This window comes from Perca flavescens, chromosome 5 (assembly GCF_004354835.1).
Source record: "Perca flavescens isolate YP-PL-M2 chromosome 5, PFLA_1.0, whole genome shotgun sequence".
NCBI classification, from domain to species: domain Eukaryota; kingdom Metazoa; phylum Chordata; class Actinopteri; order Perciformes; family Percidae; genus Perca; species Perca flavescens.
In genome coordinates, this window is record NC_041335.1 from 1,539,170 (window position 1) to 1,562,676 (window position 23,507).

General features: G+C 41.5%; 1 protein-coding gene across 4 annotated transcripts in view; it reads left to right on the forward strand.

Moving 5' to 3' along the window:
- The window catches only part of pdzd2 (PDZ domain containing 2), a 76,960-nt gene that overhangs the window by 37,144 nt on the left and 16,309 nt on the right, over positions 1-23,507 (forward strand). For 2 of the 4 annotated variants that reach the window (XM_028578418.1, XM_028578420.1), the window contains exons 5-20: positions 2,514-2,659; positions 3,352-3,484; positions 4,263-4,421; positions 5,224-5,323; positions 8,816-8,961; positions 10,722-10,841; positions 11,614-11,728; positions 11,853-11,926; positions 13,886-14,108; positions 15,001-15,118; positions 15,833-15,965; positions 17,081-17,168; positions 18,275-18,378; positions 19,443-19,608; positions 20,068-20,999; positions 21,325-21,469. In XM_028578418.1, coding sequence (XP_028434219.1) covers positions 2,514-2,659; positions 3,352-3,484; positions 4,263-4,421; positions 5,224-5,323; positions 8,816-8,961; positions 10,722-10,841; positions 11,614-11,728; positions 11,853-11,926; positions 13,886-14,108; positions 15,001-15,118; positions 15,833-15,965; positions 17,081-17,168; positions 18,275-18,378; positions 19,443-19,608; positions 20,068-20,999; positions 21,325-21,469 — 2,902 coding nt within the window. The remainder of the gene's footprint in view (positions 1-2,513; positions 2,660-3,351; positions 3,485-4,262; positions 4,422-5,223; positions 5,324-8,815; positions 8,962-10,721; positions 10,842-11,613; positions 11,729-11,852; positions 11,927-13,885; positions 14,109-15,000; positions 15,119-15,832; positions 15,966-17,080; positions 17,169-18,274; positions 18,379-19,442; positions 19,609-20,067; positions 21,000-21,324; positions 21,470-23,507) is intronic. The other 2 variants (XM_028578419.1, XM_028578421.1) reach the window with 2 other exon arrangements.

The window sequence follows — 23,507 nt, forward strand, 5'->3', positions numbered from 1 at the left end:
CTGGTGGGGAAAAAAACGTCCCTTATAGTTGTCATACCACTTTGTCACAAAAATAGGAAATGCTCGCAATCCTTTTCCAAAATAATGAGCTTTCAAACTTGGGGTCCATAGTGCAGGTCCAGCAGCCAGGTTTTCAGTGATCCACAGATATGTGTACAGATGTCTGAGAGGATAAATAGGATCACCCCCCTACACCAACTGGGTAGAGGAAACCAGAGTGATGAGAAAGTGGTTAACAATGCATCAGTGGATTGAGATGGACAGCTGGCGTATCATCCCACCACATCAGGGGGATTGTAAATGAAGTATAATGTACATGTGTGTGCCCTAGATGCATGTGACCTCTTTTATATAAATCCTTTTAAGTTCACATGTTGTGTAAATGGCTGATTAAGCCGGGATCAGTGGCGGTGCAGAGGTTAAGTAAGACTATGGGCCATATTTCAATCGTGCAAGAGTAATGACTATCGCAACATGGTAGGTCAAGGTCGCAAAGACTGTGTGGGCGTCTCCAAGCACAGCTATATTGTAGAAATGGTTCCATACCATTTTTTCCGTCGCGATACCGATTCCGATACCTGACCTTGCATATCAGCCGATACCGAGTACTGAACCGATACCAATTCAATTCTACTTTATTTATAGTATGAAATCATTACAAGAGTTATCTCAAGACACTTTACAGATAGAGTAAATATATATAGATATAATTTACAAAGGTCCAACAATTCCAATAATTCCCCCAAGATCAAGCATTTAATGCAACAGTGGTGAGGAAAAACTTCCTTTTAGGCAGAAAGGGTTAAATTACGTGGTATCAGATCGGTGCATAAACTCCAGTACTCACCAGTACCGATACCAGCATTTTAGGCAGAATCTGAGGCTTTTCCGATACTGATACCGGTACTGGAACATTTCTACTATATTGCAGGAGGCAATGTGAAAAAGTACTGTCTGAAGTGGAACATAAATTGGGTGTGGTGATTAATAAATGCACATGATAACGTGCGTATTAAATTCATGACAATCCATCCAGAAACCAAACGCATCAGCCTTGTGGTGGAAGTGAAAGGAAAGTCAGTAGGATTCATCCTGTGGGGACCATAAATAACTAAATGTGGCATTTGTAGTTATTGAGATGAAGATGGACCGACCAACATTTGCAGATAAAATACAGAGTAAACCAAGGTTCACTAGTTATAAAGGGATACAGGCATTTTCTGTTTCATTAGTATTCCATAAGTACCACATAGGAAGATTTAAGCACATTAATAAACAATAATATGATAATAACAATCTTTATTTATAGAGCACTTTTTTTTAAATCATCAGGTTTTAAAAGACAACCGATAAAAAAACTACTTGCTGTATGAAAACCTGTAACAAGTAGGAAAAGGTAAGAATAGGAAAAACATTTTTTAAGGAAATACAAGACAGTTCAAAGGAGGTTAAAACTCAAATAAAATCAGGGAAGGCTGTCCGATAAAAGTTTGTTTAAAGAAGGAACTTAAAGGAGAACATGACTCAGCTGACCTGATTTTTTCGGACCAGAGCCTCGGGGCTCTGACTGCAAACGCTGTCAACTTCAGTGTTCAGCATGAGGATCTCAAAGTACGTGCCTGCGTCAGAAAGGAGGTCAGAGTCATGTCAGGGTGCAAGGCCATGAAGACCCTCAAAAGTGATCTGTCAAATCTTAAAATCTATTCTAAAACATACAGGGAGCCAGTGTAAAGAGGCTCAAATCTGAATCAGAATCAGAAAAGGATTTATTGCCAAGTAAGTAACACAAGGAATTTGCCTTGGTTGTTGGTGCATACTTATAATTAAACATTAATATGAAATAGACAAACAATAAATACAGAAACAAATTTATACATATAACTGTTTAACATAAGAGAAAAGAGGCTGTATGGATTAGTGCAGGATGTGCACAAAGGTTGAGGAATGTTCAACAGTTCAAGATATGTAGAATGTGCAGAGGACAGGTATATAGTCCAGGATGTAGGATTAAGAGTCTGTCAGTGGGGGTTCGGGGCCTTGTTAATGAGGCTGACTGCAGAGGGGAGGGTTTCAAACAGTTTGAGTCCAGGGTGAGAGGGCTTGGCTACAATGTTTCCTGCCCTGTACAGGTCCTGGGGAGATGGCAGATTGAGTTCTATACACCCTGGAGTCTATCAAGAGGAGCCATAATTACAACCCTCTGAATCAAATCAAATCGTGAGGTGCCGAGACATTCACTACCTAATCATATTCACATATTAACATATTCACAGAAAGAGTCCGTGCACTGCTCAAAGCCTCTTGCCTGCTCTCAAATGCCATAATCACGTAAAAAAAGAAGAAATGATCTGAGGATCAGACTATGGAACTTTGCAATCTGCACATGATTTTGATTTAAAGTTTTCTAACAATCTGTCGGTTCCTTTCAGCTTCATGATCCATGTATATTATTTGTATCTCTACTCTGAAGTGGTACATCGTTTGATGGGTGTTTGTTTTGTGCTCCTTTGCAGCCCAGAGAGGGCAGCCACATCTGGAAGATGCACATGGTGAAGGGCGAGGAGGGCCTGGGCATACAGATAACAGGGGGGCGTGGCTCCAAGCGCTCGCCGCATGGCATCATCATAACTCATGTAGAGAAGGCGGGCGCCATTCACAGGTACAGCTACTACTAACAAAGGCAGGGGAAATGGTCCTGCTCTGGCATGTTTTTATAGGTGGAGCTGATATTCCAGCGTCTCTATCTGAACTCCCCAGTGAATCTTTAGTACTATATACTATACTATACTATACTATACTATACTATAGTATACTATACTATACTATCGAGGTTAACATTTTATGAGTACCTCCCTACAGCACAATAATAATAATCTGTGCTATTGGTTTAGTTATAAAATGTTTAAAATTTGCTATGATGTAGTTTTTTTCTCAAAGATTTTATCCAAATCCTTCACCAAGAAGTTTTTGTGTTCAGTCAGGTTTGTTTTTTTGGATAGCCGAATTTCTCAAAATGTGTTAACAGACATTTGGTGTCATTTTGTGTCAGTTTTGGATGTTTTTTGCAATATTTGTAGTACTACCCAACAAATCTGGAATATGTATCCCATGATTGTCTCTCACTATGTATTTGGTTTTTAATGCTAGTCCAGATCCAGATCCAGGTACCATTTTTTGAAAAGAGATTGTTTTTTAATTTGGGAATTATAAAGATTGAAAGAAGTGTCAAAATGTGACATCTCACATGACTGAAGTGGTGAAGAATAGTTGTCTGTGTGTGTGCGTGTGCATGTGTGTGTGTGTAGATATGTAGAGTATGAGTAAATCGTAATATGTATGTGCGTGTTGCAGGGACGGTCGTCTTCAGGCTGGGGATGAGTTGCTGATGATTAACGGTCAGTCTCTGGTGGGTCTCACTCATCAGGAGGCTGTTAATATCCTCCGTTCCACTTCTGGTCTGGTCCAGCTGGTGGTGGCCAGCAGGGTCAGTGTACACACACACACACACACACACACACACACACACACACACACACACACACACAGCTGCCTTTTGAAAACAAATGTGGCTTCTTCGAACTAAATATTACCATAGCCCCTAAGGTGCAAAGTTCAGAACAGTGGACAGAGAGTGGAGAAGAAGCTGAGTAAGATGCCAATTTATTTTTGCACTCTTGTACAACTGGACTCATGGCCACTACATTTTTATTTTTATTATAGGAAGAATTTTAGTGCAAGAGTCCAAGTGCAGAGAACCCGCTACATGTGCAATTTCAGACTCAAAGTACTCGTAGATATACAGTACCATCAGTTCCTGCCAGGGGGGGTTTCAGTGGAACGCTCCAGACAGCTCCAGAATCAGCACCCTGGACAGCAGTCAGGACACACACAAACACACATCCTTATCTCTTAAAGGTGCAGGAAGTGATTTTGGGCAACTGCCAAACAAATACAACCCTCCCCCCCCTTCAGAAGCTCCGCCCCCCAGATTCACAGACAGTTAACTACTGGCTGACTGGCTGTCCTCACTGTGGGATGAAATTTGAGTCACAATTTTCATTCCCCCACCCCCCTCCCCCAACATATGAACATATAGAGGCTCCTGCTGTAACATGATGCAGTGTGAATGCTTCTGTTCCTGTTGGAAACGGACAACACAAATCTAACCATGTCTTTTAACAGAACATCACATACCAACTACACATAATTGAAAATAACATCCACACACTAATTCACAGTAACTCTCTGTCTGTGCCCTGCAGGAGGAGTCAGATGTGGGTTTTGAGCGCTTCCCATCCACCAGTCTGCCGGACCTGGTCAGCACCTGCAACTCCTTGTCCTCCCTATCTCACATGGCCCCCTCTCGCTTACCCCAGACTCCCAACTGCAGCAACCCCTACCTGGTACACAGAGATAACATGGTAACACTTCATAATAATGGTACTTGAATTATCATGAATTCATGCATGAAAAAGCATGAAATAATTAATGTACTACTTCATGAACTATCAGTAAAGTAGACATGGACATCATTAATAAATCAGAAATCATGATGATTCAAATACCTTAATTGATGCATAACTTAACATATTGTTCCAGCAGACAGTCATGCATGAGATACTATTAACCCTTGTACATTACAGATAGTTCATCCAGTAGCCTACTACATGAGTGAATTCATGATAACTCATGTACCATTATAGTGTCACCGATGATATATACTATATGTGTGTGTGTGTGTGTGTGTGTGTGTGTGTGTGTGTGTCTTGGTATCACTTTAGTTAGTCTGCTCCCATCTATAGCAGCGTGTCTCACAAAGCAGAGTTAGTGGCCAACTGGAGGACAGTTAGTTATTTGGTCAAAGGTTTCAGCTCCTCCTGCAGGATTCTGAGGTGTCCCGGGCCAGATGGGATGTCTAATCCCTCCAGTGTGTTGGCTCTGCCCTGGGCTCTTCTACCATTTACAGTACAGCAGAGCAGCGACAGAGTGCTCATTTGTCATTGCTACATGATAGGGCTATACAATATACATATATTTAGTGTGTACCCAACAGAAGTAGAATGGCATTAAACAAAGGTAATGTATTCATGAAAATGCTTTACGAACTGACAATTAAAATAAATATTGTTGTGTGGTTTAAATGTGGAAGTACAGATATCAGACAGTCCATAGGTGTTTAGGAAGAGATGAACTGAACATCCCTGTGTGTTTTTGTCCTTACAGTTGACTAACTTGGAGAAACTAGAAGGAAAAAGTCCGGGAGAGGTCCCCAAAGGATCCTGCGCCAGCCCCACACCTATGAAGAACTGCAGTCGATCCCAGGGTTGGTATTACATTAACAGAAGATTTTTTATTTGCAGACTTTTTAGAACAAGCATGGGCTAAAAAGAAAGACTGCTTTGGATTGATGATTCTCTGTCTGGAAGTGACATTCCCTGCTTATTTATTTATTTCTCTATAACTGTGGTTTGGTTTTATCTATGAAATGTTTAGTTGAAGTTGGACCACTTATGGGTTACACAATCGTGTTGTGGCTGCTGAAATATGTTTTTCTTTTGTTCTTTATTTTGTGCAGAGTAGAGTATGTCATGTGTGGACATAGGGACCTGATGAAATGTCTTTTGTATTGGTGTCATGTAATTCCGTGTGGGATGGGCCACTTAGTGGCATACACGTTAATTAAATATCATATCATATATAACACCGAAATGGTTGAAACAATGCAGCATCAGCTTTTTTAACATTATAATCATAATCACATTGGTATTATATCTGTGTTGATAGATAGAATCAATAAATAAGGTGATACCGGCTCTATTTCTACAATGGAGCTCCAACCAGTTTGTTATTTTCCTGTAATTGATATTTTTTTGCTAGTAATTGTATTCTTGTAAATGGACTGTATTTATATAGCGCTTTAACATAGTACAGGAACCATTCACCATTCACACACATTCATACACTGTGGCTGAGGCTGCTGTACAAGGTACCGTCTGCTCATCAGATAAACATCCACACTCATTTACACTCTTTTTTTTTCTATATTTATCTATTAATAGATAAGGTACCAGCAGGTTTTGGAAATATGTCTGTCTATGAATGCTTTATATCATGTTTTGTGTGCATTCCTCATATAGAAATCGACATCCATCTACTATAGATTTCGCTGGTATGATGTATATTATTATGGTTACTATAGAGGGGTTGTATTTAAGTTTAACTTTATTGATAGTAATGGAAATGTGAATGAATGTTATGTATTTATGACTGATTTCATGTGGAAGTTGTTGATTGGTGCAGAAAAACAGTCCCCTCCTACAAAAGATGGCTTCTCAGGATGACACCATTTGCCTGAAGATGGTCTATTAACAAAAAGTCGGCTATTATTAAATGAATTACTTTTTGCAAGTTGAACAGTAGGGGTCGACCCATACTGGTTTTTCAGGGCCGATAATGATACCAATTATTAGGCTTTAATTAAACCGATAACCAATATTTGGAACCAATATGCATTCACAGTGAAAATGAAAATCTTAGCAATGCCACATCTTGCATAAAAAGACGTAAGTAAATGTTATTGTAACAAACTAAAAATACTAAATTTAACTACAGTAAATGTCCATTTCAAAATAATATATAACTATTGAAGTGTTGACTGAAACCGGAGCAGAGGGAGAGACACAGCTGCAGCGGAGCCAAAGTAGTGCACTTTTTAATTTTATTATATTAACTTTATCGGTTATCTAAAATAAACACCGATACAGATAATCTGCATGTTGCCAAATATCTTCGATCCCTATTAGACCGTGTGCGAGAGTTTCTTTGCTACTTTTGACCTGCTTGTCCCCCTCTGATGCACCTGTCTCAGCGTTGTAGATGTGCAAAGTATTTTTCTGTACTAAGGCTACATTTACACCGCTAATCCTTAAAAAACCTGGTCTGCATCCCTCCTCTCTCAACAACTACCGCCCAATATCCAACCTCCCCTTCCTGTCTAAAACCCTGGAACGCATAGTCGCCTCACAACTACAAACCCATCTTCATGCCAATAACCTATTCGAACCTCTCCAATCTGGTTTTCGCCCCCTCCACAGCACTGAAACTGCCCTCCTCAAAGTCCTCAACGACCTCCTCACCTCTGCTGACGCTGGTTCCCTCAACATCCACATCCTCCTCGACCTGAGTGCAGCCTTCGATACTGTGAGCCATAACATCCTGCTCACCAGACTCAAAGACCTCGGTATCGAAGGTACTGCACTCAGCTGGCTCCACTCCTACCTATCCAACAGATCCCACTTCATCTCTCTCCATAACCACACCTCTGCCACAGCCACAGTCACTGAAGGTGTTCCCCAAGGCTCCGTACTTTGCCCCCTCCTCTTCATCATCTACATCCTCCCTCTTGGTCAGATACTCCGCCACTTCAACCTGGACTTCCACTGCTATGCTGATGACACCCAGATCTACCTCAGCACCAAATCCCCCCACAATCCTCCCCTGTCCCACATCAACTCCTGTCTGTCAGCTATTAAAACTTGGATGCAACACAACTTCCTCAAACTCAACAGCGACAAAACAGAATTCCTTCTGATCGGCTCCAAATCCACACTTAGCAAAACCAATAACCCCACTCTCACCATCGACGGCACCATTGTCTCCCCATCTCCCCAGGCCCGCAACCTTGGCGTTATCTTTGATTCCACCCTCTCCCTTGAGCCTCACATCCGTCAAGTCATTAAAACCTCCTTCTTTCACCTCCGCAACATAGCCAAAATCAGACCCTCTCTCACACCCCCCGCTGCTGAAAGACTCATTCACGCCTTCATCTCCTCCCAACTGGACTATTGCAACTCACTTCTCCTTGGCATCAGCTCTACCAACATCAACCGACTCCAACTGGTCCGGAACTCAGCCGCCCGCCTCATTACCCGCTCCAAATTCTGGCACCACATCGCTCCAGTCCTAAAACAACTCCACTGGCTTCCTATTTCCCACCGGATCACCTACAAAATCCTGGTCCTCACCTACAAAGCCCTCCACCATCTGGCCCCCTCATACCTCACTGACCTCCTCTCCCCGTACCAACCCTCACGGTCCCTCAGATCCACCTCAGCCGGTCTCCTCTCCATCCAAAAGTCCAAACTCTGCAGTTTTGGGGACAGAGCCTTCTCCAGAGCAGCTCCCAGGCTCTGGAACTCCCTCCCCCAAGAGATCCGCACCTCTGAGTCACTCACCATCTTCCAGTCCCGCCTCAAGACCCATCTCTTCAACTCTGCCTACCCATAGCCCCCGTGCCCCCCCTCCCTTTTTCATCTGAATCTTGTTTTGTTCGTTTTGTTTTGTTTTGTTTTGTTTTGTTTTGTTTTGTTTTGTTCGTTTTGTTTTGTTATGTTTTTATAATCTATCCTGCCCTATAAAGCGACTTTGAGTCCATGAAAAGCGCTATATAAATTCAATTTATTATTATTACGTTTTAGTTTTTAAGCGTTTGAGTTTTGACCCAAAAGTGATCTCTGTGCACCAAGTGTTTTTATCTCCAGTAGAAGAACTAATCTCTGTTTAAACTAAGACGCCCAAACCTCACATTTGGTGTTGCCAAAGGTCTCCATTTGCGGCCGTTGAGACAGCAACACAACACCGCAGATTCCAAACCAAAACGGGTCAGAAGAGTTTCCAAATGTCTCCGGTTTAGGGGCCTGGAAACGCCAGAGCAGGGGGAATGAGATGGGGAAGTGATTGAGCATAAAATAGACAATGAAAAAGTGGATTTGCTGCTTCTGTGCAGAGGAATGAAATGATTTCTTTCCTGGCTCAGGGGGAAACAGTCGCTTGGAGTCAGTGGGCGAGGACGATGAGCTGTTTGTGGAGAATGGTGTGAGCAGCGTTGAAGTGGTGGAGAAGCCTCCGCCCGGCCGACGTAAACACTCCTTACCTCAACAACTAGATACTACTGTGAGACAGGTCAGTAAATGCCTCACCCCATTCTTCCTGTGTTAAGATGTACATAAAGAGCAGATACCCCGTATCCTGAATTATATATTTTTATCATGACATAATATGGAAGAAAGATGAGTTGGGCTTTAAAGGGCGATTTTAGTATTTTATAACCTGGACCCTATTTTCCCATGCATTGATGTCGAATTGACTAATGTGAATAACATTCTTTGAAATTGGTCCAGTATTGAGCTAGAGGCTGTAACGGTCAGCTGCAAACCAGGCTGCAATCTAACCCTATTGGACAAATCCACATAAACGTAACTTTCAAGCACCGAGCAGGTCATCAACTTTAGTGAATAGGAGTTTTCTGTATCCTTTTCCGTCTCTTCTTTTCATTCATACATCATGTAAATACAAGAACAACTGGAAAACTCTGTGTCATTATTTATCTAATCTTCACGGCTCTAAAGATGAGATATAAAAACAAACGGGGGTGTTCAAAAGAGACTTTTTGTTCCTGACTTTAGTTCATAGTCACTGGAATTACAAGAAGGGTTACTTCAATTATTTTTCTAGAGATGGAAAAGGGAACTGGAAACTCCAGTCTCTAAAGTTGATGACCTGCTTAGTACTTGAAGCTTCTTTAGAAAAAAATAAGCAGTATAAAAAGATCGAGGCAGATGGATACACATGCAAGCGGTGTGGTAGGTACTGTTTTTCAATGACTCCCCCCCCCAACACACACTTACACCGATCCAGATCAAAGCCTGGTCGCTTACTCTATACCCTGACTGCCATGACAACAATGACACGGAGAGCTGCACTCACTGCTGCGTTAATGAGAGCTTCATTGAGAAAATCTGAATAAGAAAAGATGTATTGCCAGGTAACTAGCACTTACTAGGAATTTGCTGTGGACTAGAAAATGAAATAGAAGAGGACAACATTTAGCCTCTCACTGGCTGTGGTTATTCAATTCAATTTTATTTATAGTATCAAATCATAACAAGAGTTATCTCAAGACTTAACAGATTGAGTAGGTCTAGACCCCAGTCTATAATTTACAGAGACCCAACAATTCCGACAAGAGCAAGCATTTAGAGCGACAGGGAGAAACCTCGGACAAACCCAGGCTCTTGGTGGGCGGTGTCTGACGGTGCCAGTTGTGGCAATCATACTAACAGTAAAGATAATGGAACTATGACTAGAAATAGTAATTGTAGTAGTTCAGGGCACAGCAGGGCACTGCAGGGCATAGTAGGGCTTAGCAGGTCGTAGCAGGTCACTGCAGGCCGTAGCAGGGCATAGCAGGGCATAGCAGGGTGTAGCAGGGCATAGCAGGGTGTAGCAGGGCATAGCAGGGCGTAGCAGGGCATAGTAGGGCAAAGCAGGGCGCCGAGTGGGACCACGGCGGCAGCTGCAACCATGATTTAGGTGCCACCCTAATCCAAGGAAAACTGCGAGGCGAGAAAACATAAAGACTCCATGGAATGAGCACCCCTCAGATAAGTTTGTAACAAGCATTTCTGGGACATGAATGCACACAGATGGAAAGAGAGAGGAGCGTCATCGATTAACACAGTTTGTACTAGAGGCTACATCATCACTACAGGGGAAAAGACAGGAACACACAGCCAAGTATGAGGGAATAATCCAAAAAAAGAGTAAAAAGGAACTCAGCGAATAGAGAGGAACAATCTCATCACTGTATACATAACTATGTTGTTACTACCAGATGAATTTGTGTGACTGTTTTTGCTTTTTGTATTAATATCCCTTTTTAGGAGTATCAGATAATTAAGAAATCAACCCGCTCCCTGAGCACCATTCAAGTGGAGTCTCCATGGCGACTGGCACAGCCGTCCATTATCTCCAGTATAGTGCTGATGAAAGGCCAGGGCAAGGTGAGTGCACTCCTCTGACATGTACAGTACAGTATGCATGAATAAAGCTCAGAGAATCTACTCCAAGCACTACAGGTATATCTGTGCAACAAAGGTTAGTGCACATTGTGCGTGCTTTTATTTTTTGCCAAACTGCTATTTATATGTTAGGAATTAACTTTTACCTGTAACACTTGAGATTTGAATACCCTCTTTTATATCAGAATTTACATTGTTACAAAAGGGCTCATTCAGCATTTTAACCTTCTCAGTAATGTATTTGTTATTTTAAATCCAATATGTGATGCTGCACATATTACATTATATATTACATATTATTGTATTTCTACGTACAGACTGCACTTTATATCTCAAATTGTGCGTTTGTGCAGATGAAGAAGCGTGCGTGCGTGCACAACCACAGTCTGGTTCTAATGTATACTGACACATGATCTCATAACTTTGGAGCTTTTAGTCACATATTGGTGAAATGCTTTACTTACTAAATGTAACCTGCACCATCATACTATTGCCAAAATAACGTTCTTATTACATGCATTTAATTTTGCAGACAAAATGGTTGGTAACATACTTTTGTTGCATTTTTGCCTTTTGATTATGTGGTATGCGCCTTACCATTCAGCTATCAGCATCTGTTTTTTGTTATCCCCTTCTCTCGTGTTACCACTATAAAACAAAATGCCAAAAATAGTATTCTTACAAAATCAGTGAACACTGACGACTGTGTCTTTGTTAGTCCTTTCTGACATTCATGGAGATCTAACTTTTACAGGGCCTAGGATTCAGTATTGTTGGTGGGCAGGACTCTGCACGTGGTCAGATGGGGATTTTTGTCAAAACCATTTTCCCTCATGGAGCTGCAGCAGCCGATGGACGGCTGAAAGAGGGTAACCATTCCTTTTTATTCTGTGGTACTGACTCGAGAGTTTAGTGGAAAGTAAAGTGTATGGTATGAGCAAAACAGTGATCTACTTTTACAGTCTCAGTCTAATTGTATGCTTCTCTGTGTAGGAGATGAGATTCTGGAAGTGAATGGAGAGTCTCTCCAAGGACTCACACACCAACAGGCCATCCAGACTTTCAAGGTACACTGCATGATTCCAACGGCATGATTGCAATCGAACATTGTTAAATCAGACATGAAAAGCTAAAGAAAGTCAAACGTTTACACTTTCTAAAATGTTTGTGAAGAAAGGTTTCCCTTCAGACAAAAGAATGTCTTTGAATCATTTATTTTACTAAGTGTCTATGCTCCCAGTGCCAGCAAGTAAACTGACTTGATCACAGTTTTTGGTGAAGAGACCAATGACTTGTTAAAGGGGAATTTCAGTATTTTTTTAACAGGGACCGTATTTTCCCATCCATTGGTGTCTAATAAATACAACAAAAAATTGGTCCAGTATTGAGTGAACGCTGTAACTGGCAGCTACGAACCGGGCTGCAATGTAACTGTCAATTTCGTCCTCTCGTTTTTTTGCCGCTGACAGGCTCAGATTGTTATTCGAAGTGTCTGACAACATTATGGAAAGGATCCCTACAGAGATAGACCTTTTTTTTAAGAGTAAGATCCTTTTTGTTTAACCAGAAACAGCCATGAAATCACCATCTCCAAACCCACCAGACTCCATGTAAATAATCAGGACTTTTAGCGTGTATAGAGCCAGCATATATCCACCAGACTCCTTGTAAATAATCAGAACTTTTAGCGTGTATAGAGCCAGCATATCTCCACCAGACTCCATGTAAATAATCAGGACTTTTAGCGTGTATAGAGCCAGCATATCTCCACCAGACTCCATGTAAATAATCAGGACTTTTGGTGTGTATAGAGCCAGCATATCTCCACCAGACTCCATGTAAATAATCAGGACTTTTAGCGTGTATAGAGCCAGCATATCTCCACCAGACTCCATGTAAATAATCAGGACTTTTAGCGTGTATAGAGCCAGCATATTTCCACCAGACTCCATGTAAATAATCAGGACTTTTAGCGTGTATAGAGCCAGCATATTTCCACCAGACTCCTTGTAAATAATCAGGACTTTTAGCGTGTATAGAGCCACCATATCTCCACCAGACTCCATGTAAATAATCAGGACTTTTAGCGTGTATAGAGCCAGCATATCTCCACCAGACTCCATGTAAATAATCAGGACTTTTAGCGTGTATAGAGCCAGCATATCTCCACCAGACTCCATGTAAATAATCAGGACTTTTTAGCGTGTATAGAGCCAGCATATCTCCACCAGACTCCATGTAAATAATCAGGACTTTTAGCGTGTATAGAGCCAGCATATCTCCACCAGACTCCATGTAAATAATCAGGACTTTTAGCGTGTATAGAGCCAGCATATCTCCACCAGACTCCATGTAAATAATCAGGACTTTTAGCGTGTATAGAGCCAGCATATTTCCACATGTAAATTGGTGCATTAAGGGTTTATTTCAACCAAACCAGAGTGGTGATTGTTGGAACAATGGAAAGATTAACCAAGACGGCTTTTGATAGTTTTATTTTGTTTCTGTTGACTTCGAATGCAGCGTGTTTTACGATGATAAAAGAGTATTATTATTTACATGGAGTCTGGTGGAGTTTGGTGATGGTGATTTTGGGGCTGTTTCATGTTAAACTAAAAGGATCTTACTCATTAACGACAAGGTCTATCTCTGTAGGGATCCTTTCCATAATGTTGTCCGACACTTAGGATAATAATCTGAGCCTGTCAGTGGTAAAAACAGAACTTTTAGAGGACCAAACTGAATGTCCGCATTTGCCCATTAACGTTTCATTGCAGCTTGTTTTGCCGCAGCGCTCTTGCCTAATACTGGACCAATTTGAAACAGTGCTGTCACTTAACACACAAAAGCATGGAAAAATAGGGTCCAGTTTGAAAAATCAGAAGTTACCCTTTAAAAAGCATTCTTTTAGTTGTTTTTTGGAAAAATCATATTTTTTTGTAGTTGTCTGAAGCTCAGTCAGAAAGCTAAAACAAGTTTCACCTCTACTTCCGTAATGCTGAACCTCATTTATATTCTTCCAACAGCAACTGAAAAAAGGTGTAGTGACACTGACAATACGAACCCGTCTGCGCAGTCCCAGCCTGACGCCCTGCCCAACCCCCACCCTGCTCAGCCGCTCCAGCTCACCCAACTCCAACACCAGCGGGGGAACACCCGTCCCCTCAGGTCTTGAAGAGGCTGACAGCCACAGGGGCCCCGGGCCGGGTCCAAAAGACTGCATCATCATGGAGGTCACACTTAACAAAGGTTGGCAGACTTGATGGAGAACCCCAAGACATATTTAGATACCACTCCTTGGTTTTCATTTCCTGATAGGAGATGTCCTGATGGTATATTATTCAGACACGTAGAAGCAGAGTAAATTTGCATCATATTGTTTTCCATATATACTTTATTCAAGGTCAAAGTAACAAACTTTATCACCAAGGACATGCAGAATCTGCAGACGCCAAATTACACCGATTTACCACAGATTTTAAATGAATTTAAAAAAACACATCTCCACCCCAGAGCAGAAAAACAATCCGCTAAATTCTGCAGATTTATCATTCTGGATTACTGCTGAAACCTGTAAAATAAAAAATCAGCAGAGTCCGTTTGAGTCTGAGTATCACAAGGTTCACTGATGTAAAGAGCTAAAATCCATCACAGACGTAAAGACAGGGGAGCTGTGAAAAACACTGAGGCTGGGTGATCAGGTCTGGCTCAAAGTCAGCGTTCCAGTTCATCCTGAAGGCATACGGCGTGCAGTCAAGTTCTTCTACAGCAAACTGAGAAATCATTTCTTTATGGAGCTGTGTTTGTGCTCGGGAGCTTCGGCATGTTAAAACAGAAAAGGGACAAACACAAACTGTTGCAACACAGTGGGATGAACACTATTGTCTAAAATATCATTGTAAGATGTAGAATAAAGATTTCTCTTCTTTGGAACTAAGGGGCTCAGACCAGGAAACACGGACCCAGACCAAAACTAAAGTAACGGGACAGCCCCGTTACTTTTGTGTAATGTATCCTTGAAGGCATTCTGCGGCTGTTAAAATATCTCCTTGTGAATTAGCCTACATATTTGGGCTAACTGTCATACTTTGTGCAGTGATGGGTAACTTCTTTTCTGATAGTAAATATGGATTTTCTTTAGAGCCTGGCGTTGGTCTTGGGATTGGAGTTTGCTGTCTGACCCTGGAGAACTCTGCTCCTGGCATCTACATCCACAGCCTGGCGCTGGGATCTGTGGCCAAGATGGACGGCAGGCTCAGGTAAAAACCTCAGGGTCATCTTTGAGTTGTCCTGATGGACTAATACTAATCTGTAGTAGGGCTGCACAATACATCGGTTTTTTTTTATCGTCATCGCAATATCAACTGCCGCAATATACACATTGTGAAACGCTGTGATATATCGAGATAGACACAAAAAAGATTTTTTTGTGTTAGTTGAAAGAAAATATCAGTAGAAAACTGCACTTTAAATCTAACTGTCATTCTTTTTTTTTTAGTGGAGCCTTTTATATTCAATATAATGTTCAATTTTCCTTTTAGTTGTTTTATATCCAACAAGCAGTGTGTTGTATTGTAGAAGAATACCGAAAGCAGCAGAAAGGCAGAACTGAGTACACTTGAATCTCTGTTTATGTATCTCGAGTAATATCGTTATCGCGATATTCAACAACATTATGGCATGTCACATATTTTCCTCATACCCTGCATCCCTAATCTGTAGTAGCACTGATGCAAATACACCAAATGAGCAGCACACTTTCATATGAGCTCAGTGATTGAAAAGTGTGTTAATGCATCATTTATTGTTCATATAATGTTAACATACATGTTTGTTTGCACATACTGCTCTAATCCATACAGCTGCATTCTTTTCTTTCTTAATGTTATATAGTAATATGTATGTGTTATTTGTTTCTTTATTTATTGTTTCTTTATTTCATATTCATTTTTAAATATGTTTTATGCATGCAGCCGTGGAGATCAGATCCTGGAGGTGGACTCGGTCAGTCTGCGTCATGCTGCTCTCAGCGAGGCCTACGCCATCCTCAGTGAATGTGGCCCTGGACCGGTCAGTCTCATCATCAGCAGGCATCCTAACCCCAAGGTGAGAGCAAGTCTGTCTCTGATTATATAGATTGATCTAGGGCTGGGCATCATATCCATACTATATGGACATCGATATATGAGGCTAGATATTGTCTTAAAGTTTGGATATCCTAATATTGTGATATGAAACAAGTGTTGTCTTTTCCTGGTTTTAAAGGCTGTATTACAGTAAAGTGATATACTTTTCTGACTTACTAGATGTGTTATTATTTGCCTTTACCCACTTAGTCATTATTTCAACATTATTGGTGATTATTTATCAAACCTCTCATTGTGTTAATATTTTGTTAAAGCACCAATAGGGGGGGTCCCGTCCAATCGCGAGTCAATCACAGCTTTCAATTATGACATTTCAACCCGTTTTTCTAGCATCAAATAACTAATAAAAACAAAACTGATCAGAAAAATGAACAAACATCAGTGTGATCAGAACTTCCTAAAATGACAAAAAAAAACATCTTTGGGAAAAATGTATTTGACGTGTATTTTGATATTTTAATTTGGCCCATGTCCAATTGCCTAACATGCCTAAGCGGGGCTTATGACCTATACTGCCAGCCACCATGGGGGTGATTGGCCAAAGTCAAAGCTTGGTCCGGCCATAGAGAGTTCTTTCACTTTGTTTAAGATTCTCCTGAATGAAGAATAAAAAAATAGAACTTACTTTCACAGCCCATGCTGACTGTCACATTGTGTGATGGGCGCAGCCCCTCGTGATATCAGAAAGGATTTTTCAGACGCGCACATGCACTTCATTTGAAGCACAGTGCTGCCTTTAATGGGGTTTTGTTCCAAGAGTGTTGGCCATATTTGCAGAAGACAAACCAGTGAGGGTTCATATCACAGCAACAAAGACACAAGCTCTCATCTTTCATTGTCGTATCAACATACAGTACCTACAGTATGTGTAATATATTCTCACATGCAATATTTGTACTTATACATACGACTGCATGTTCTTATTCTGTGCCCTTTTTACTTTTCATACCTTTCTTTATATACATTTTTTATTTAACATTCCATATGATGCCTGTTGTGTTTTATTTCTAGCCGTTTCCAGCGTGGTGGTGTTCCCCTTTTGATAAAACTCTTGCATCTCCTTGTCTTCCTCAGGTATCAGAACAGGAGATGGATCACATGATAGCTCGATCCACACACAGGGACAAAATGAGCAAAAACAGACAATCATCTCACTCCCAAGGTCTGATACCTTTACCTACACTGACATTTGTCTTTTCCTATTGTATCTACTCCTGCACTGCGATCATTTTACAGGTTACCTTAGGGCGCTTTCACACCTCCCTTGTTTAGTTTGGTTGAATCACACTAGAGTTGGGTTCCCCCTTGGTGCGGTTTGTTGGGGCAGGCGGGAATGCAGCAATCAAACTCGATGCGCACTAAAAGTCCAGGGCCACGTTCAGACCCGACAAAATGTAGCAACACATTTATTTAAACTGAAACGGGGGTGCGTTGAACAACTTGTTTTGGTGGAACATGTGTACGTTCAAAAGTAGTTTTAGTCGTGCAACAGAAAACTCAGATTGGACAGATAGTCTAGCTAGCTGTCTGGATTTACCCTGCAGAGATCTGAGGAGCAGTTAACCATAGTCCTCACAAATCCACTGGAGGTTAGAACGCCAACACAAAGGAAGAGGAAGGGGACGCACATCCGGCCGAAAAGAGTGAAATCTTGCGGAATTTCTGGCGGAACCGGAGCAGTCCCGGAAGTGGAACGTCGTGGATATAGACTACCTGTGTCACAGCCAATAAAGCAGAGCCAAACGGGAGAAAACATAACTCAAAGCCGTTGCACACCATTTCACACCGTTCCAAGGAAACATGTCGTTCAACCCAGAGCACACTGTTTTGAGATTGAACGTGCCCCAGAACACAGGACCTTCTTCCTGTATTGCTCCTGCCCCAGACACATCTGACCAATAAGCGGAGTGAGCGTTCTGGCGTGGTTTGTAATGACAGATTTTGGTACGCTTGGATTTTTGTGTGAAACGAAACCGAACCGGGGGGAAATCGCTCCAAGTTTAAAAACTAATCAGCTGATTGGGAGCAGAGCTATACTGTATATAGCTGTGTGAAAACACCCTTAGACATTTTACAGATGAAGTTTAAAGGTCCTATGACATGGTGCATTTTTCTAGTCACTGGGGGAACGTATATTCCTATATAAACCTCATAAAGGGACATTTTCATGCCATGGGACCTTTAACATCTAAGGGTTAAAGGAAGTTCAGCAGCATGGCTCAGATGTTCTGGGTATCTTATCCTATCTGTGATAATTGTAACCTGTAGGTGTGTCCTGTAAGAGCCCCTCCCCAGCGATGAAGGACAGGCAGGGAGACGGGTCCCCCACTCTCAGCTGGACCATGAAGAGATTCCTTGAGCCTGCCAGTAGAGTACGTTTTCATTCAATATTCATGTATTAGTTTGTACACACACATTGCTAGGTTCAGTTTCATTCTTCTCAAACCTCCAGTTGGTTACTTCTATAAAAAACTATAATCTGTGAAAATATGTGAAACAATCATGTTCCTCTGCCTCCTCCTGGTGCTGCTAATGGCATAATGAAAACAGCCAATCAGAGCCAAGGAGTCTCTAACGCAGTGTCAATAGTTTCAATCTACTTGTCAATCGAATGATCTGAGTGTGAGTAAAGCCGGTGAAAGTGTTTCCATCCAACGGCTTTTAAGCGAATAAAAACCTGTGCGTAATGATACGTCACACAAATTGGTTTATCGAATAGATTTGAGACCTTGTAAGGTGTTGTTAGGGAAATTTTAGTTGTGTTCAGTTGTGTTGCAAAAGTGGATCTGGACTGTAATACAGTAAAACCCAGGGACTGGGTCAGATACCTTAGCTGCAGAGGTGTGGACTCGAGTCACGTGACTTGGACTGAAATTTGATGACTTTCGAGAAAACTGTTTATGCAAACGCTTATGTTCTCTCTCACACACATGCACACACACACAATTTATCCATAAAGTCAGTTTTTTTTCTTTGAAATTTATCTTTTTAATTTATTTAGGCATAACACATTATAAAAGTATGAAAGTGCTGTGTCAGTGTTATTACAATTCAGTTACACTTGATATATAAATACACATTTGAGGCATTCATGATTTGTGTAAACTTAATGTATTACTCTGTTGTGAATATTGCATGATGACTTGTGTAGGACTCAAAATACAGCGTTTTGGACTTTGGACTTGACTTGGGACTTGTTAGTCTTGACTTGGGACTTGACTTGGGACGTCAGTGCAAAGACTTGAGACTTGCAAGACGGTGACTTGGTCCCACCTCTGCTTAGCTGCATATTTTAACTTCGGCAGTTCATTTTCCACAAATGTACGTTTACATGGCTTATTGGGGAGAACTGCTGCACTTAAAAAAATGTGTGTGGTGTGGCTGTTTTTCATCCTTTCCCTTGATTTGCTCTTCTTTCATGTTCCCACCTCTGTAGCAGGGGTCTCTGAGCTCAGAGACGGAGTTATCTCAGTACTTCTCCCAGGACTCTTCCAGTCACTCCTTCTTGTCTGAATCCATGCTGATGGGCTCCAACAGTGAAGAGGCGCTCCACCAGCAGAGCTACAGTACTTCCATGGATGACAACTCATCACAGCCACATGGTAACAACTTCACCCATTTAAATGCCATGAAAAGGTTTTAGGACTGGTTCCCTGGGCAGGGATTCAACATAGATAGATAGATAGATAGATAGATAGATAGATAGATAGATAGAGCATGTAATATTGCTATTGCGGTATTACATTATCGCATATTTTCCTAATATCGTGCAGCTCTATATTTGACCATGTTTTTTTCATGCTTGTTAACGTTTGTATGGTAAATCCCAAAATGGGCACCGATCCAAATTTAATGTGTTTCAGAAAGCCAATTTTAAGACTGGGTTAACTGTCTTAGACCAGGGTCTACTCTTGATGTAATTTAAACCCCCATCTGGGAATAGGGGCCCACAATTTAAAAAAGCTTTAATGCTTTGTGGTACCGTGTCATCTTCGTATGTTTTATTTGGCAATGTTAATTTGTTAACCTGTTCATTTTTGTAACCTGCACCTTATTTTCAGCATTCACCTCTGTAACAGAAGTGGCAAGTGACCCTGTGTACAACACATCGCAAGACAAGACCCCTGTTCCTCTCAGTCACCATGCAGAGGCAGTGTGCCAGCTCGTCGCTGGCTCCAGCCCCACCTCTGTGCGAAGCCCCCTGCTCCGTCAGCGCCGCCTCATGTGCTTCGAGGATGAGCTCAGCGATGGCGAGAACTCCGACAACGCTAGGAACACCGGGCTCTTCCACAGCCCAACAAAATCTGACTCTGTCAACTTCAATGATGCCCAAGCATCCGAAATGTCCAAACGTGGTTCAGCAGTTGTAAGTGCTGCATCGACGTTAGATATAAATGGAAACCGTGACGATGGTAGGGATTTGCAGAGGTGTGGCAGCGACGATGTGACAACACCACTCTATGGTAGTTTCTCACAGTGTGAGGAAGGTAAGTCAGAGTCACCTGGTTCAAAGTCACCCTTCATGCATATTTGCAACGCAGGAGGGGCAAGCAGTATGGGCTCCAGGCCCAGTAATTTGACCATCAATAGTGAGAACTATACAAACCAAGATGATGGACAGTTGGAGTCAAAGCGCTCCCCCAAGCTTGAGCATAAAGCAGTGACACGGGTCAAAAGTATGATGAGCATTGAAGCACCAAACTTGCCCCAGCAGCAAAAGCCCAAAGTGGATGAGCCCTCTCCAGGCTCGGGCCCATCCCAGCCCCCTTCCCTTGTCACACCGTGTGGGAGAAACCCCAAGCCTGCAGGTGGGTTGGTACCCCATCAGCACTGTAAGAAGGGAGATGCCAGTGAGCTTGTGGGTGTTTGTACCATCGACACTGTGACCCTGAAGAGAAGCGAGGATGAGTCCTTTGGTCTCGACCTGGAGATTATGTCATCCCCTCTGAAAGTTGTCGTTGCTGGGCTAAAGCCTGGAGGTGCGGCAGAAAAGGTATGTCTGATTGGTTTCATCCTCAAATCAGTCTAATATAAATTCAATTCAATATCAATATCAATGTATTCATAGTGTCAAATCACAATAGGAGCTTTCTCAGGACACTTTACAGCTCGAGTAGGTCTAGAACACACTCTAATTTACAAAGACCCAAAAATTCCCACAGTGAATGGATACTTCAGAACTGATGGCAGTATGCACTGTTTGAGTTATATAAAGAAAGAAAAAAATAATTAGGCTTTTTTGGGTATTTGTGGCTTGTGATTCTGTTGCTAAGGGAAAAGCTCAATTTGATCTCTTCTTTGTTTAATTGAACATCCAGGAATCTACTGGTAAGCTGTGTCGTGGAGATGAGATTGTGAAAATTGGGGAAAAGTCGGTGCGCTCGTCTTCTTACCAGGAAATCTGTGAGCTCATGCACAACCTTCCCATCACATTGTCCTTGGAAATAAAGAGACCAGTTTCAGGTAGGAGCTTGGCTTAGAATGATGTCTTATTATTCACAAGGTATAGGTCATTCAGCATCAGTGTGATCCCGTTGTTCAATAACCTTAGGACTACACATTTGATCTTTTTAAGTAGCAGGGTTCCTGATGCAGAGACAGAGGCCCTGTTCACACCTGGCATAGTCTTGCATTGCCAGACCTTCCTCCACAGCGCTGCGGAGGAAGGTCTGGCTGGTCCACACAGCATTCAGGGATGGGAGAAAAACGTGCTCTGGTTTATTGACATTTCTTTAAACCAATCACAATCGTCTTGGGCGGCGCTAAACTCCGTACAGAGCCACGGTGCCTCTGCTAAATAGCCTCGGGAAGGAACTGGTTTTGGTGGAACATGTGTACGTTCAATAATAGTTTTAGTCGTGCAACAGAAAACTCAGATTGGACAGATAGTCTAGCTAGCTGTCTGGATTTACCCTGCAGGACGTGTATGTGTCCTGGGCCACATTAAGGACCGCCTACTCAACTCTGAGCGGAACTACGCACTCATTTGCTGTCTTCGTCCTCAACATCCCAGCAATACATAGCTCTGTGTATTTTGGCGTTTTTTGTATTTTTAAACATTAGTATTTTAAAAGTATTTCTCATGTCACAGAAACCACTGCGAGTGAATCTTGTGTGTTGGACGTTGAAACAATACATTTGTTTTTAGGTTCATAAAATGGAAAATACCGGGCAAAGAAAAGTACGCCCATCGGCAATCGTCACCGCAGGTTTGTGATTTATGTGAGCGTAACAACTGACATTTATACACACACACAACGGCGGGGAAATGAAACCTGATCACAAGTGGATCGCATGTGGAGAGGCATGTTAATGCCAAGTAAGAACAGGGCCACAGAGAGAAAGGAAATGCAGGGAGGTCCAAAAATAGAGTTGAATCTAACTTAAGTTTTGAGGCAATGTAATGTAATGTCATCTGGCAATGCACTTCAGCCAATCAGTAGTGACTGCACACTCAGCAGATATTTCCCATAAATGTGACTAATGTGACTCAATGGCTTGTGCCAACTTTGCACTCGCAACCTCCAGTGTAGAGATTCCACACGTGATGTGTTGGTGTATTTATTAAAGGTGTATTACGCTTCTTCTAATTAGTACCAGAATGCTACTCAGTTTGCCTTTAAATAGAGCGCCATTTCTTTCCCTTTTGTGCCGACCAAAGGTGTAGGATCAAACCTCCCTCATGTACTTCCCCAAAGCAACCTGCAAGCATCTGGCTTTCTATCCATGGTGACTATCTTATACAGTATATTTAACCTTTTGTTACCAATACCATATCTATCCCGTAGCTTAACTCCCTGTATGCTTTCTGTGTCTTAGTTTGAGAATTGAGAATTTTATAGTGGAGTAGTGTAAATCTTAATTTAGTGTAGCATAGACATTGCTGTGGATCGCTGTTTCTTGGTCACCAAAAAGTGTTTGATTTATTAAATGATCTTCAAACGGGGGTTATTATTTATTATTAGCATTTTCAACATCTACCCATCAATTACCAACTTGTTGGATTGCTGTTGAAGGAATAGGGATCAATTTACAGATTTATATGATGAAAGAAAAAAGTCCTTTAACATTTTTTTTCAAACTGAAGATTTAGGACTCCTGTAAATTCTTTATTTTATGGTTATTAGTAGAAGAACTACTCGGGTGAGATCCTGGAGCAACCACAGCAATGTCTCTAGTACCTAAATGTTGTGAACTAATCAATGAATTAATTTCTGTCAACCAAAATATAGACATATACTGTACACACCAACTTTGAGTCTTGGCTGACACAATCTAACATCTCTGATGCAACGTAGAGTATGTAGTTACTGTGTTTTACTATGTGCCTGCATGAATAGCCTCTCTTTATTTTATGAATCCCCAAATTTTATAATCTGATCCATCATTTTATTTATAATAACCATTTAAATAATATCATAATTATATAACTATTATAATAATTATATAACTTTTAGTCTTAGCTTAACTATAGTTACATTGCTACATCTGTTATGCCAAA